This window comes from Homarus americanus, unplaced genomic scaffold (assembly GCF_018991925.1).
Source record: "Homarus americanus isolate GMGI-L3 unplaced genomic scaffold, GMGI_Hamer_2.0 scaffold26351, whole genome shotgun sequence".
Classification (NCBI taxonomy): Eukaryota; Metazoa; Arthropoda; class Malacostraca; order Decapoda; family Nephropidae; genus Homarus; species Homarus americanus.
This window is the reverse complement of record NW_024724368.1, coordinates 370,373-385,372: the sequence shown is the minus strand read 5'-3', so window position 1 is coordinate 385,372 and position 15,000 is coordinate 370,373. Positions and strand designations below refer to the sequence as shown.

General features: G+C 42.3%; 1 protein-coding gene across 1 annotated transcript in view; it reads left to right on the top strand.

The window, feature by feature from the left end:
- The window catches only part of LOC121864111, a 57,393-nt gene that overhangs the window by 31,608 nt on the left and 10,785 nt on the right, over positions 1 to 15,000 (top strand). The window contains exons 2-3 of the mRNA XM_042363025.1: positions 1,064 to 1,269; positions 13,527 to 13,662. Coding sequence (XP_042218959.1) covers positions 1,064 to 1,269; positions 13,527 to 13,662 — 342 coding nt within the window. The remainder of the gene's footprint in view (positions 1 to 1,063; positions 1,270 to 13,526; positions 13,663 to 15,000) is intronic.

The window sequence follows — 15,000 nt, the reverse complement described above, 5'->3', positions numbered from 1 at the left end:
TACTACAGTATTTGTATTAGCGACACACTACCACTGCCGGGCGCCCATTAGGCAGGTGCGTGACAGGTGTGGTGTATCCATCAAGACACTAAGTTATTATTATCAAAAGAAACACATGACGACCATTATCGTGCTACAGGGAAGAGTCACTCGGAGTTAAATATTCATGACACGATGGGTTTATGTTGGCTTTAATGACAACAACTGCGATCTTACTTATGCATGAAGTGAGTCCCCCTGTCTGTGCCTCATTCTCCAGGTATAACCAAGTAAACTTCTTGCAACCAGTGAACAAAATGAAACAACAGCAATTCCCAGAAACGATAGAAGAGCGAGAGAGAGAGAGAGCCATGATGACCTATTCAAACTGATTCGCCCCTTCTACAGGATAATGAAACCTAAATATATTACCTGTGGTGGGGTGGCCCGTTCTCATTACCAGGTAGATCCTTTGTCAGGTAGAGTAATTACAGCCAGGAAGACCAATCGAATCTACAATCTGTCTCTCTGTGTAGCGTAAAATAACTCATTCCCGAACTACTAATTCTCTCTTTAAACAGTACACATCACGTTATGTTTCCAGTGAGTAAATTATTATCGACATGAAATTGCTATGTGTATCTTCAATAGCCTTCAGGGTTTCTATCTAAACTATGCTGGGACTCTTGCCAAAATCTGAGACTCTCTATAGCCTATAAAGGTAATAATGGAGGTGTCATTCTAGAACAGACATTCTATCTCTCTCCAGTTATCGTGTTTTTTCTCTCTCTAACATTCTTCTATGTAATTCTGTCTTTGTGTTTCGTCATACGGAAACACATAGTTTTGTCTTTGCTAAAACTTCCTCAGAATTGGTATCATCTTCGTCAGTGCCTCCTTCAGTTTGTTAGATTCCAAGCATAAAAACGGTGTTGCCAAGCCATACCTGAACCAGTGTTAACCAATCAACATTTCTCCTATTAGTTTAGATTCCCTCTTTAACATGGTCTCCATTTATGCCTCTTTCAGTGTGTATGTGTAGTAGCTAGTGATGTACTAACACCTCCGTCATCACCTCCCACAGGGTGCCAGGGCCTGAGGGTGAAGCAGGTGGTGGTGCCGCCCCATGAGATCAAGGGGAAGGGCGTGGAGCTGGAGTGTCAGTATGAGCTAGACGGGGACCAACTCTACTCCCTCAAGTGGTACAAAGGCATCAAGGAGTTCTTTCGCTACGTGCCCGCAGACACCCCGCCCATACAGGTGTTTGACCTGCCCGGCGTCCACGTCGACGTGAGTATTGTGATGAATGTTTAGGAGGGGGAGGAGGGGTCGTGTAGGTATTTGACCTGCGGTGGTGGTGGTTGATGAGGTGGTAGGTCATACATGTGTTTGACTTATGATGTTTATTGTTTAGATGAAATGCTTAAATATAAATTCCAAAGCCAGTATTCTTTTAGATTCTTGTTGTTGTTACTGTTATGGGTAGTGATGTACTGGTGTAGTCGTGAAGTGGTTAGGTATAGTGTAACAATGTGGTAGTGTGGTGGTGAAGTGATGAAGTCGTAAGGTAGAGTGGTAGTGTGGTGGTCCAATCATCTGGTATAGCTGGGACCAAAGGGGGGAAGGGATCAGGAGTACGAGGGGGAAGGGGCCAGGAGGAGGAAGGGACCAGGAGGAGGAAGGGGCCAGGAGGAGGAAGGGGCCAGGAGGAGGACCAGGAGGACCAGGAGGAGGAAGGACCAGGAGGAGGGAAGGGACCAGGAGGAGGAAGGGACCAGGAGGAGGAAGGGACCAGGAGGAGGAGGAACCAGGAGGGAGGAAGGGACCAGGAGGAGGAAGGGACCAGGAGGAGGAAGGGACCAGGAGGAGGAAGGGGCCAGGAGGAGGAGGAAGGGACCAGGAGGAGGAAGGGACCAGGAGGAGGAAGGGACCAGGAGGAGGAGGAAGGGGCCAGGAGGAAGGGACCAGGAGGAGGAAGGGCCAGGAGGAGGAACCAGGAGGAGGAAGGGACCAGGGAGGAGGAAGGGCCAGGAGAGGAAGGACCAGGAGGAGGAAGGGACCAGGAGGGAGGGCCAGGAGGAGGAAGGGCCAGGAGGAGGAAAGGAAGGAAAGAGCCAGGAGGAGGAAGGGGCCAGGGGAGGAAAGAGCCAGGAGGAGGAGACCAGGAGAGAAAGGGAAGGGAGCCGGGGAGGAGGAAGGGACCAGGAGGAGGGAGAGGAGGGGGAAGGGAGGGAGGAAGGGCCAGGAGGAGGAAGGCCAGGAGGGGAAGGGCCAGGAGGAGGAAGGGGCCAGGAGGAGAAAGGGACCAGGAGGAGGAACCAGGAGGAGGAAGGGGCCAGGAGGAAAGGGAAGGAGGAGGAAGGGGCCAGGAGGAGGAAGGGGCCAGGAGGAGGAAGGGACCAGGAAGAGGAAGGGCCAGGAGGAGGAAAGAGCCAGGAGGAGGAAGGGACCAGGAAGGAAGGACCAGGAGGAGGAAGGGGGGGACCAGGAGGAGGAAGGGGCCAAGAGGAGGAAGGGACCAGGAGGAGGAAGGGAAAGGAGGAGGAAGGGACCAGGAGGAGGAAGGGGCCAGGAGGAGGAAGGGCCAGGAGGAGGAAGGGGGACCAGGAGGAGGAAGGGGCCAGGAGGAGGAAAGAGCCCAGGAGGAGGAAAGAGCCAGGAGGAGGAAGGGGGAAGAGGAAAGAGCCAGGAGGAGGAATGGGGGCGTAAAGAAGCAGCAGGAGGGGGAGGAGAGGAAAGAAGGGTTGCCACTCCCAAGTTTTGTCATCAGTTAGAGGAAGTTTAGATCCATTAGCGGGAGTTGGGAGCGTCTTTCTCTCTCAGCTCAACTGTTACTTCTCATAACACGTGAGGGAGTGTGGCGCAGCGTCCCCAGGTAGTAATTTGGTATTATCCACGTGTATGCGGGAATGGTGTGCGTTGATTGGTCTTTAACACAGCATGACATTGGCAAAACGTCCCACTCAGTACAGTAATTTATTAAATACCACACTTAATACACCAGTCTAACCTGACTTAAACCAACCAATTTTAATTATACCCTAAACTAATTTAACCTTTATTTTTAACATAATATAACTTAATTTATCCACCAAGTCTTCGATTTTGTTTGACTTCACTATTTCCACTGATCAGTCCACATCTACGGGAGACGTATATTGGACCATTAACTGTGTTAGGGGCACTACCTCCGGGGCAGCGCTCTACCCACAACCTGCTGCCCGTGCTGAGGGGCTCACTCACACATGGCAGGAGACTGTATCCAACACTGAGCTATACGTACTGCTGTAAGGGACCTGACCCTCGCCCTACAAACACCGTCGTCAGGTCATTTGTGAGTGCCAAGTCCTTCCCGCTGATCCTGACGTGTCCTTCACTCTGCGAGAATTAGCTAATAAATGCAGTTCAGAGCGAAGGGTCCACTGCACCTGGAGACGATGGCATAACATTATGTTCTAAAGGCTCTTGTTGCCACCCCTGGTGACCCTTTCTTTGTCTTTGCAAACTCTCTATGCCAAGAAACAGCAGCCTCAAGCATGGAAACCTGTCACTACCGCCCACGCCAGGCAAACACGACGATTATCGCCCAATTTCTCTCATCTCCTGCTTCTCCAAGATAATGGAACACCTGATTCGATACTCCCTACACTGGAAGACTGACACTTGCCTGCATCCAGATCTACATAATTTTCGCCCTGGGAAGAGCACTGTTCCTTGCATCGGTCACCACCTCAACCAACACCTCCCTATTTGTTGATTTCCAGGGTGCGTTTGATAAAGCTAATGGTGATGTGATCCTTGAGGGCCTCACCCACATAGACGTGAAGGTCAAACTCCTCACTTGAATTACAGTCTACCTCTATCATCAACAGACCCGTGTTCGTGTCTAATAGTCTTCCCTTCTCCCGAGGTCCAGCACTCTGGTGACCTTTGAACCCGGAAAGGTCAGTGAGTCGTCAATGAAAAGTTTCAGAGCGCCAGTTTTTACCCCCCCCCTACCTGTGGTATATACAGTATCTTTACTATCCCTCTAACTGTAGCCTCTACGGTATACTGTAATGTAATTTATAGTTTACATGTGAGGGACTCGACGGAAAGATTATAGAATAATTATACAACATTAATAATAATCTTAATAACATCTACAAGTTGTATAATCCTTGAAAATAATAGCGAGAATTATAAAGACGAAATTAACTAATTTACCTAATATACAGTACAACAGTACGGCAATAATAACCGAACGTCAACAACACACCACCAACCACAACAACTCAGGAGAAAAGGTCAAGAAAAACTCACAACTAAGGTGAAGTTTTTAAACAAGATATTGGTTCAATTAATTAAAGATTACTATCGAGTTAAATAATTAAAGACATTTTGAATAGCGATCGTGAGTGACTTGAGACGATGTTGACTGACTCTAATTGACTCATATTTCTCTATTAAATTTTATCTTACGGACGTGTTGTTGAAACACCATATGGGGGAACGATATCGTGTTATTGTGTCTATATACTGTATAAACTCGCCGTCTTTGTAGTATCTTCTAACCTAACCAAACCTAACCAAACCTAACCAAACCTAACCTAACCAAACCTAACCTAACCTAACCTAACCTAACCAAACCTAACCAAACCTAACCTAACCTAACCTAACCTAACCAAACCTAACCAAACCTAACCAAACCTAACCTAACCTAACCTAACTTAACCAAACCTAACCTAACCTAACCTAACCAAACCAAACCTAACCAAACCTAACCAAACCTACAGTAACCTAACCAAACCTAACCAACACTAAGTCAACCAAACTAAACCTCACCTCTTCTTCATGTCTTTCTCTCCTCCTCCTCCCTATCATTATTTCCACGATCACTAAACTAATAAAAAACAGTTTATTACCTTCTCCTCCTCCCCCTCTCTTTAACCCCATTCGCAACACACGTCATTCTTCATCATCTTATCTATTTCACCAATCACCTCCTTCATTCCCTTACTCGTCTTGTCTTGAAACTCCCAGCCACTACACACTAACAATTAAAATAGTCTCATTTATTTGGTATTAACCCGTTTATAATTGTCTTTTTAGTGCGAAATTAGTTCAAGTATTAAATGGCTACGATACAATAAGTTCGAAACTCCATTATTTTATAGTACTACAGTAATACCTCCCTTATGTCTATACATAATATTCAGCCGCTAGACGCATACTAAAACACGATCAAAAATAATTATTCAACGCACGAGCAGCCAATCGCAACAAACCAATGGACGATAGCGTAGTCCTATTGGTTGGCAAGGGAACATTCTTTCGACTCTTTCGGGCCTCGGAAAGTCGGGGTAATTCACCGATAAATTTGGGGTAAAATATTATTATGTAGATGTGTGTGTGTGTGTGTGTGTGTGTGTGTGTGTGTGTGTGTGTGTGTGTGTGTGTGTGTGTTGTTGTTTGTTTCAGTAGAGGTTTGTGACAGGGCGGCCAATATTACTACCACTATTTTTCCTGGCTGGTTCTATATATTTATTATTTTGTGTGTGTACTGCTGTGTAGGGATAAATTTGAGGTGTATTTATACAAGAATTCAGGCTTACGTTATAGTGTATGATAGTTTATTGCATGAAATTGGATAACTAATGCAGGAATATTTGGGACTTGATTTTAATTGCATTACATTCCAGTGCATAAAATTGGATAACAATTGTTGGTATTACATTACAACACTGTGTATGAAAATTTATGAAATATGAAGGAACGTTTATGTAAACAAAGAGAGGAAACAAATGAGGTATAAGTGAAAACATAACAAATTGAATGGCGCTGCGTTGTAAACATTCACCAGTCAGCCATCTTTGTTTACATACCAGGGGCATTCAGGAGCTCACGACAGGCGCTAAACGAATTACCTCATTCAATTGGTTGATTTGGATTGACCTCCATGAGTGAGAGATATGTTCCTATCCTGAAGCGAAGGAACATTATCTCGAGGTGAAGATTTGTGGATGAAAAACGTGAGTGGCGATACGTCTGGCAGTAAAAATTCAGTGATTTAGTAGATGGGTATTGACCATTACGTCGCTGCTGTTGGTAAGAGATACTGATTCACTTACTCACTCCCTCGGTATATCAAGTTTGTTAGTTTTTATCTTTGGGAAATACTCGTCACTATTATTCGAGGTTAAGAATGGTTTTCGAGCTAACACTATTACCAAGCAGCTAAGAGATGCCCTGGTGTTCTCATAAGAACATAAGAAGAACATAAGAAAATAAGGAGTCTGCAATAGGCCGGTTGGCCTGTGCATGGCAGCTCCTGTCGAGAGTTACTACCACTCTCTATCATCCATGAATATATCCAGCCTCCTTTTGAAACTTTCCAGCGTTCCAGAACTTACTACAAAGTTGCTAAGCTTGTTCCACTCGTCCACCACCCTATTTGTAAACCAGTTCCTTCCTATCTCCCTCCTAAACCTAAACTTATCCAACTTAAATCCGTTGTTCCGAGTCCTATCCTGCTCGGATATTATAAGAACTTTATCTATATCACCTTTATTGATTCCTTTCACCCACTTGAATACTTCTATCATATCTCCCCGCACTCTTCGTCTATCTAGGGAATGCAAGTTTAGTTTCTTTAACCTATCCTGATATGGAAGGTTTCTAAGTCCCGGAATCATTTTTGTCATTCTTCGCTGCACCGACTCTAGTAAATTGATATCCATTCTATAATAAGGGCACCATAACTGAACCGCATAATCGAGGTGCGGCCTGACTAGCGCAAGATATAGTTGCAATAAGGCCTCTGCACTCTTATTACTTACACTTCTAGATAAAAAACCCAATACTCTGTTTGCCTTATTTCGAACATTAACGCACTGTTTTCTAGGCCGTAGGTCCGGGCTTACAAGTACCCCTAGGTCTCTTTCACAAGTCGACTTCTCTAGGCTGATGTTGTTCAGGCTGTATACATTGACAGTATTTGTTCTCCCAATATTAAGTACGCTGCACTTGCTGGTGTTGAATTTCATTTGCCATTTTTCAGACCACCCCTGCAGTTTATTTAGATCCTCCTGTAATGCATTTGCATCCTGCCCTGAATTAATCTGCCGCCCTATTTTGGTGTCATCCGCAAACTTGCTTATGTCACTGCTGATCCCAGTATCTAGATCGTGTATGTAGATTATGAACAAGAGTGGGCCTAGTACACGACCCCACTCAGATTTAACACCATCTACGCTGACCCTCTGCATTCTATCGGTGAGCCATGATTGTATCCAATTTAAAACTTTCCCCTCGATACCATGAGCCTTAATTTTTCTCAGAAACCTCTGATGCGGTACTCTGTCAAATGCTTTGCTGAAGTCTAAGTAAATAACATCGTAATTTTCGTCATTATCTACTACCTCGAAGACTTTCCCGTATCTTGTGGCCACCGTGTCTTGTGGCCACTGTGTCTTGTGGCCACTGTGTCTTGTGGCCACTGTGTCTTGTGGCCACCGTGTCTTGTGGCCACTGTGTCTTGTGACCACTGTCTTGTGGCCATTGTGTCTTGTGGCCACTGTGACTGTCACCTGTCATGAACTACGACTGGTAATGACTGTTTAACAAGAATATACAACCACACTGTCTATAACCGGTTAAAAGTTAAATATAATCTTCCTGTTACAGTTAGCTCCAATCATCCAATCTCTTCACAGTTGTTCGCTTTTCCCAGTATCCAAGAGTAACTATTAATACTAACATGTAGATCTTAATTGTTAACATCTAGTATCAATTAACATCCAATATCCCAAACTTATTTAACCTAAATATCCGCAGCAAAATATTTACCCGAGTGTTTGAAGTTAACATTTAACATCTAATATCTGAATTCAACTTAAATAACCAAAACTAACTTAATGTTTCAGTACCCCAAGTTAACTGTTCAAATTAATTACCCACACACATCCACAAGACACCCGCTTCAAGTCCCGCTAGCCACCAGGCTGAGTCCGCTTGACCGCTGGACATTACAAGGTCGACTTTTTCTCTCCGTCGGCTGTTGCTGTCGACCCAAATTCGTCCTTCAGTTTAACCGGATTAACATATAACTCCATTATACCTAACCTCACCTAACCTAAGCTAAGCCAACATAAGAACATAAGAATGTAGGAAACTGCAGCGGGCCTATTGGCCCATACTGGGCAGTCCAACCTATGTTTGAAGCTATCCAGCGTATTCGAGTTAATGATGAATGTTTGGAAACTTGTTCCACTCGTCCACTACTCTATTTCCAAACCAGAGTTTACTTATTTCGCGACTAAATCTAAATTGATCTAATTTAAAACCATTGTTACGAGTTCGCTCCTGGTTGAATAGATTGAGTACCTTTGTTATATCACCTTTGTTTAGCCCTGACTTCCTTTTATACACCTCTATCATATCGCCCCTCACTACGTCTCTCGAGGGAATGAAAATTAGGAAGCTTTAACCTGTCTCTGTACTCAAGGTTCCTAATGCCCGGGATTAGTCATGTCATTCTCCTCTGAATTCTTTCTAAGGATTCTATATCCATTCTGTAGTACGGTGACCAGAACTGAACTGCGTAATCCAAGTGAGGTCTCACAAGCGCAAGGTATAGTGTTTGGATGACCTCGCTAGTCTTGTAAATAACACTCCTTTGTATGAACCCAACTACTTTGTTAGCCTTGTTTCGAGCAAATACACATTGTTGACTTGGTTTAAGATTCCTACTTATCACTACTTCTAAATCTTTCTCACAGTCGGATTTCTCTATAACATCGTTGTTCATCTGGTATCTGGTTTCTCTGTTTACATCTCCTAGATTAAATACATTACATTTGTCCACATTAAATTTCATCTGCCATTTTTCAGACCATGCGATTTTTTTTTTAGCTCCTGTAGTTTTGCGGAGTCCTCGTCAGATTTAATTACACGCCCAATTTTAGTGTCATCAGCAAATTTACTAACGTTGCTGTCTACGCCTATATCTATGTCGTTTTTCTATATAATAAATAATAATGGTCCACGTACTGAACCTTGGGGTACTACCAATTACTGAACGTAACCTAACCTAACCTAACCTAACCTAACAACTACCCCCTGTGGTCAAGCTCAACCCGTTAATTTTTTTCTTCTCTCAATTCTCCTTTTTATTATTCCCCTCAAGGTCGTGTAGTTGATGAATATATACACAAGGACGTTGCTTGTCTGTCTACATTCATTATTCAGTTATGTTTTGTTTTTGGGTTGTTGACATTTTGAGGATTTTGGTGGAATGTGGTTTATGGAGAGTTGTTGAGTTGTCACACCTTGGGTTAGCAAACTGTCAGACGCATAAACCTACTTTTGAGAAAAAATCCGTTGAAGTTTTTTAAACCTAGAAGCCACCATAACTTTAGTTCAAATTAAGCTATTTACATGGGTTCGTGTCTCTGAATATGCTTTGTGGATAACGTGTATAATTGCTATATATATATAACTAATGTAAAAAAAAGAACTGAATTTGATAACTAACCGGATATATATATACCCTGGTGTAGTATAGAATATTTGCTATTTTGTAGCGATTAGGTTTTATTTCATTAAATTGAAATTCCAACATCTCCAAATACGAACTCAAAATAAAACAATGCATACATACTCATGATAACATAACATAGTTCTGTACTTACTGGTTGTCGATGGTGGTTGTGGATAGTGGTTAATGATTGTAAGGTTAGTTGGCAGGTGTCTATGTAAACCTACTGTATGTCCGACTATGTAATGGTTGCTGACAGCAGGCAGCCTGCGGGGAGGCGATGTAGTCGCGAGCAGCCTCGCTCTTCGCTAATCTTACTTTTGTGTGTGTGTGTGTCTAGAACATATGTCTTCCTCCAATGGTCCAATCTTGTTTGCTTACTGTTCGCACACGCAGTTCACTAATACCATTTATATGAAAAAATCTAGTCCCACACACCTGATGTTCACTGTTTTTAAGAGTATGATACCACGTAATGGCGGGTTAGCCGGTGTAGCAGTTAAAGTGAAGTGTTAGGTAAAAATGAAGTGCCAGACGTACGACTCATTCAGACAGCGGCGGACAGCAAGTGGTTGGCGTTGCTCCGCAGTCAGCCTCAGCTGAAGTTAGTTCTGCTCAGATGATGGACATGCATTCCTATGACACGTACGTGCTTATATGTTTGGTATTGCTTAAATCATAATGTTTTAATTCAGTTTGGTGAGTATTACCTTAAGGTAAGGATGTTGTGTGGATGATATTATAGTACAGTTTAGCGAGTGTTACCCTGAGGTATATATATATATATATATATATATATATATATATATATATATATATATATATATATATATATATATATATATATATATTACTTTAGGACATAGCGCGCCTTAGAGTTATAAACATTTAGATCTCCCCATTCTGAGCATTTTGAACCCCATATATAACAGGCGGAAATGGATAATAGCGACACAATTGAATTTAATTCATTTTACGTAGTTTTAAGTCTTCGTCTGAGAAGTTATCATTGGTAAATAACCCCTAGAGACTCACTTCCAACAACTCAATTAATTAATTGAATTATTATACAACCAAACGCATGAAAGTCGAATATAATGCCACTATCAGTCGGCACTCACCAGCTACGCTTACCGCGGAATCTCAGAGCGTTCTGCCGGGAGACGGGAGTGCCGTACGATATGTTGGGCAAACAATTCATTTTTACCTAGATTTCACTTTTAACTGCTACACCGGACCTTAACGCAACTTTTCTTTACGTGATCAGAGCTCTGAGTTTGTGTGTGATAATCACCCAATTACCAGAAATCATAAACTATTTTATTTTGTTTCACCCAACCTACACAAAGGCTTAATAACACGAGCAGGAATGTTACGTTTCTGTACACCAACACAGGGTAATCTTTCCATTATTTCGCGTTTCCTTCATAAGAACATAAGAACATAAAAATGGAGGAAACTGCAGCGGGCCTATTGGCCCATACTGGGCAGTCCCGTTTACACCCAACCCCTATTGCTCACAACACTGCGTTTCCACTTACTGTATCTTCAGGCCGTAGACGCTTACTTATAGGTGCAGCAGATGTACTAGGACCCTCTTCACTCTCAGTGTAACTCATTTTAGCGTAATAATCCACAGAAACTGTGCAAAAATCTCACTATCAACAACTTTCCGTGAGCACTTCTGAGTCTGGTGGATAGATGGCGTGTTCGGGCAGCCTCTGATTGGCTGCGTATAGTCACGTGACCATAGGTGGGACGCTGAGTGACTGCTTTCGGGGCTTTAAATTACTCCCGAAGTTTTACTTGTATTTTAATCAACTCGACCGAGTGCGTTTATACTTTCCTTATAGGAAAGCGGATTCGTATAGAAATGTGTGAGCATTAAAAAAAATTTGAACTTTGGGAGATTTTAATATGACAGAAAACGAAATTTAGAAGTAGATGGCTTCGTCATTATAACTTCCGGATATCACGGTTCGATTGTTATGTAACTTGTACCTCTGTTGATGATGTTAAAAAACCCGACAGTATATCCCTGTATGTTGCTGTAGTTTATAAATGAAAGATTATATAATAAATATCATGGCTAGTGTTAATGTATGAAAATCACGAATATGAAAGACTTCTTCATCTCGTTATTAAAACAAAAAATTAGACAACCTCAGGTTATGAATGCTTCCATAACTAATCTTGTAACCTTGGTGCAGGATGTAATTAATTTTTTGTTGGGTAAATCCTTAAAAACTACTGAAGTTTGCTCCACTTTGTGAGGATATATGACGAGGCTCTTGAAGTTCGATGAAATACAAGAAATACTTCAAAGACACGATGAAATTGTTGACATTAGCAAGCTATACACAGCCATTATAAACACACACACACACACACACACGTAGATGCCTAAAAAGACTGAATTAAACTGACTTATTTATAAGCACTTCCAGATGCCAACATGCAGACGGAATTTATAAATTTTTAAAGTACTCAAGCAATTCCTCACATACACACATACACACACCACACGCCTTGACGCTCACGTACACCTGTCAAAGCACACACACACACACACATACATGTTTAATCCCCACTGATGAAGATAAAACCCTGTACGTGTGTCCGTTCTCACTCTACAACGTACACACAATCCTACACGGACCGACATACACCCATATACAAAATTCACCTTGCTATTGTTGGACTTTTTTTCTCCCGGTGGCGCTATTGTGTCCGGACATAATCCCCTCTTGTTCTCTTTTGTTTAGTGGGAAAAAAATAAGTAATAATCCGTATAGTTTCACCATCATCCTGTCTGTCTGTCTGTCTGTCTGTCTGTCTGTCTGTCCCCAGGTGTTATTGACCATCGAAGAAGGTGTGTTAATAGTGTTTTTCTTCACTATTGCTACTTTGACTAGTTTCGTTATCAGTTTATATTCTGTCTATCTCTTCATTATCTTCACCATCAGTAACTTCACTATCATCACTGTCACTAACTTCACCATCAGTAGGTATATTACCTTCACCATCAGTAACTTCACTGTCGTCACTGTCACTATTTTCACCATCATTCCCTACACTACTCTCACTGTCACTATCTTCACCATCATTCCCTACACTACTCTCACTGTCACTATCTTCACCATCATTCCCTACACTACTCTCACTGTCACTATCCTCACCATCATTCCCTACACAACTGTCGCTGCCACTATCCACCATCATTCCCTACACTACTATAATAATAATAATAATAATAATAATAATAATAATAATTAACGGTTTATTGAAAGAGCTTGGCAGCCAGAAGGCTGAAAATATACAGTTACATATTTGGGGAATGGGTTACGAATTACAAATAATATACAAGTAACATAAGTGACACAAATAAGACATATAATAACTTAGATGGGGATCAGCTCAAACTACAGTTCATTTCAACATAGTGACAGTGTAAGGAGCAGTGTTTACTGGGAGTGAATACACTGATTTATTACATGTTATTGATAATTTTTACAATGGTTGGGACTGGGCTGTTCTTATAGCGATCAGTTCGTGCACGTATGGGCTGGATGCGGTTGTGGTGTCGAACAGCAATTCTCGGACAGGGGATCTCAGGTGGTAGTAGGAGCCGGTGTCGGGGATGGTGTAGAAGCTTCTTACCAAATTTGCAGATGAGGTCGTGGTGATGGTCAGTGAGAGTCGAAAGGGTCAGTGTGTTGAGCGCTTCTTGATATGTGGAGTAGGAAGGGAGAGAATAATCTTGCATGCCCTCTTTTGCACTTTTTCTAGGTGTTTACGTTGTGTGGCATTTAGGGAGGAAGACCAGGGGGGAGGCATTGAGCTTGGGAAGTATGAATGTTGTGTAAACACTGAGGGAGCTCGTGTGCAGGAACTCGAGGGACTTGAGTCGGCGGAGGAGGTGGAAGACGGAAACTGGAGGATGACAACTTCACTGACGTGTGGTTTCCAATTTAGTTTGTATACTCGTTTGGTTAAGGTAATCTATAAGACTACATTCTCTCCCTTACAGATGGGCAAAAGCAGCGACAGGAAAGTGACGTTGAAGGAAGTGTCACTCAAGACGTCGGGGAAGTACAAGTGTGAAGTGTCAGCCGAGTCGCCATCTTTCCACACTGACTCCGGGGCGGGGGAGCTGCTTGTTGTCCGTGAGTTATTTTAACACATCTCTTGCTCTCACTTCTTATCTGTTATATACATTTATTACCTCTATTTATCTTCTTATCTTTATTTTTATTTGTTTATAGTTATTATTTCCTTACGTTGGAATTGTCTGTCTGGAGGTATCAAGCAACTAATTGATTATCCGTCTTGTCGTCTATGAGTTGGAGGTGTCAAGCAACTAATTGATTATCCGTCTTGTCGTCTATGAGTTGGAGGTGTCAAGCAACTAATTGATTATTCGTCTTGTCGTCTATGAGTTGAGGTGTCAAGCAACTAATTGATTATCCGTCTGGTCGTCTATGAGTTGGAGGTGTCAAGCAACTAATTGATTATCCGTCTTGCCGTCTAAGAGTTGTAAAGTTATCGTATCTAATGTTTACACTTGTACTTTTTGTTAAGGATTTCTTGGATTGTTTTCGTCTATTTATTTGGGGAATATATGCAACTCCTGGTCAGTAGTGAGTCTGTTAATGCTACTTTAAGTTGAGAAGTGCTACCACCCTCCAACGTTATCATCACTACTACTAAGACAAGACCCTGCGCCCACTCACCGTCACCCCCATTATGTTGAGCGCTATTGCCAGATTATAGATGATGGGATTATACCAGAGTTTATAAGAGAAAATTTTATACCAGCAACCCTTGACTATTAATTTTATCCCCGAGGTCTCTGTCTGACTTAAATGCGCCGTAATGAGTCTTACTAACACTAGTTACATAAATTTTATACAGTATGGCGTTATTCTTTACACTAAAAAAGCTTTTAACCATGAATTTTACAGCAAGGATCTTTTGAAAACAAACTTCATCTGTCAGTGGTCCTTCCATTATTGTCTTGTATACAACAAATCTCTGCATATATCTGCCTGCAAACTCTCCCCATTTATCTTACACCAAGGGTCTCTGTCAGGTTTTATACCAGCAACCCCTTCAGCCATAAATTTTACACCATGGGCCTTGAAGATAAAAAACTAACCCCCCCCCCCCAAAAAAAAAACATTTAACTTCCAGCAACCCGTAAGGCACTAACTTCATTCCCACGAGCTTTCTGTCAGATGTTTTACACAAAGGAGGTCTCTCTCTCTCTCTCTCTCTCTCTCTCTCTCTCTCTCTCTCTCTCTCTGTCAATAACTAAAAGACCGGAAAGATTCATACGTGCGCTTTTCACCACCAGGACCAACTCCCCTCCGTCACCACAAGTTTGAAAGGCCAACTTGGGTCTTTATTTGGTTTGCCAGGAGTTATATGTTTCTGAGCCAGTCAAAAACTATATTGGACCGAATGGCAGGGCGGGAAGGTAACAGCTGCCCCCTTACCAACCA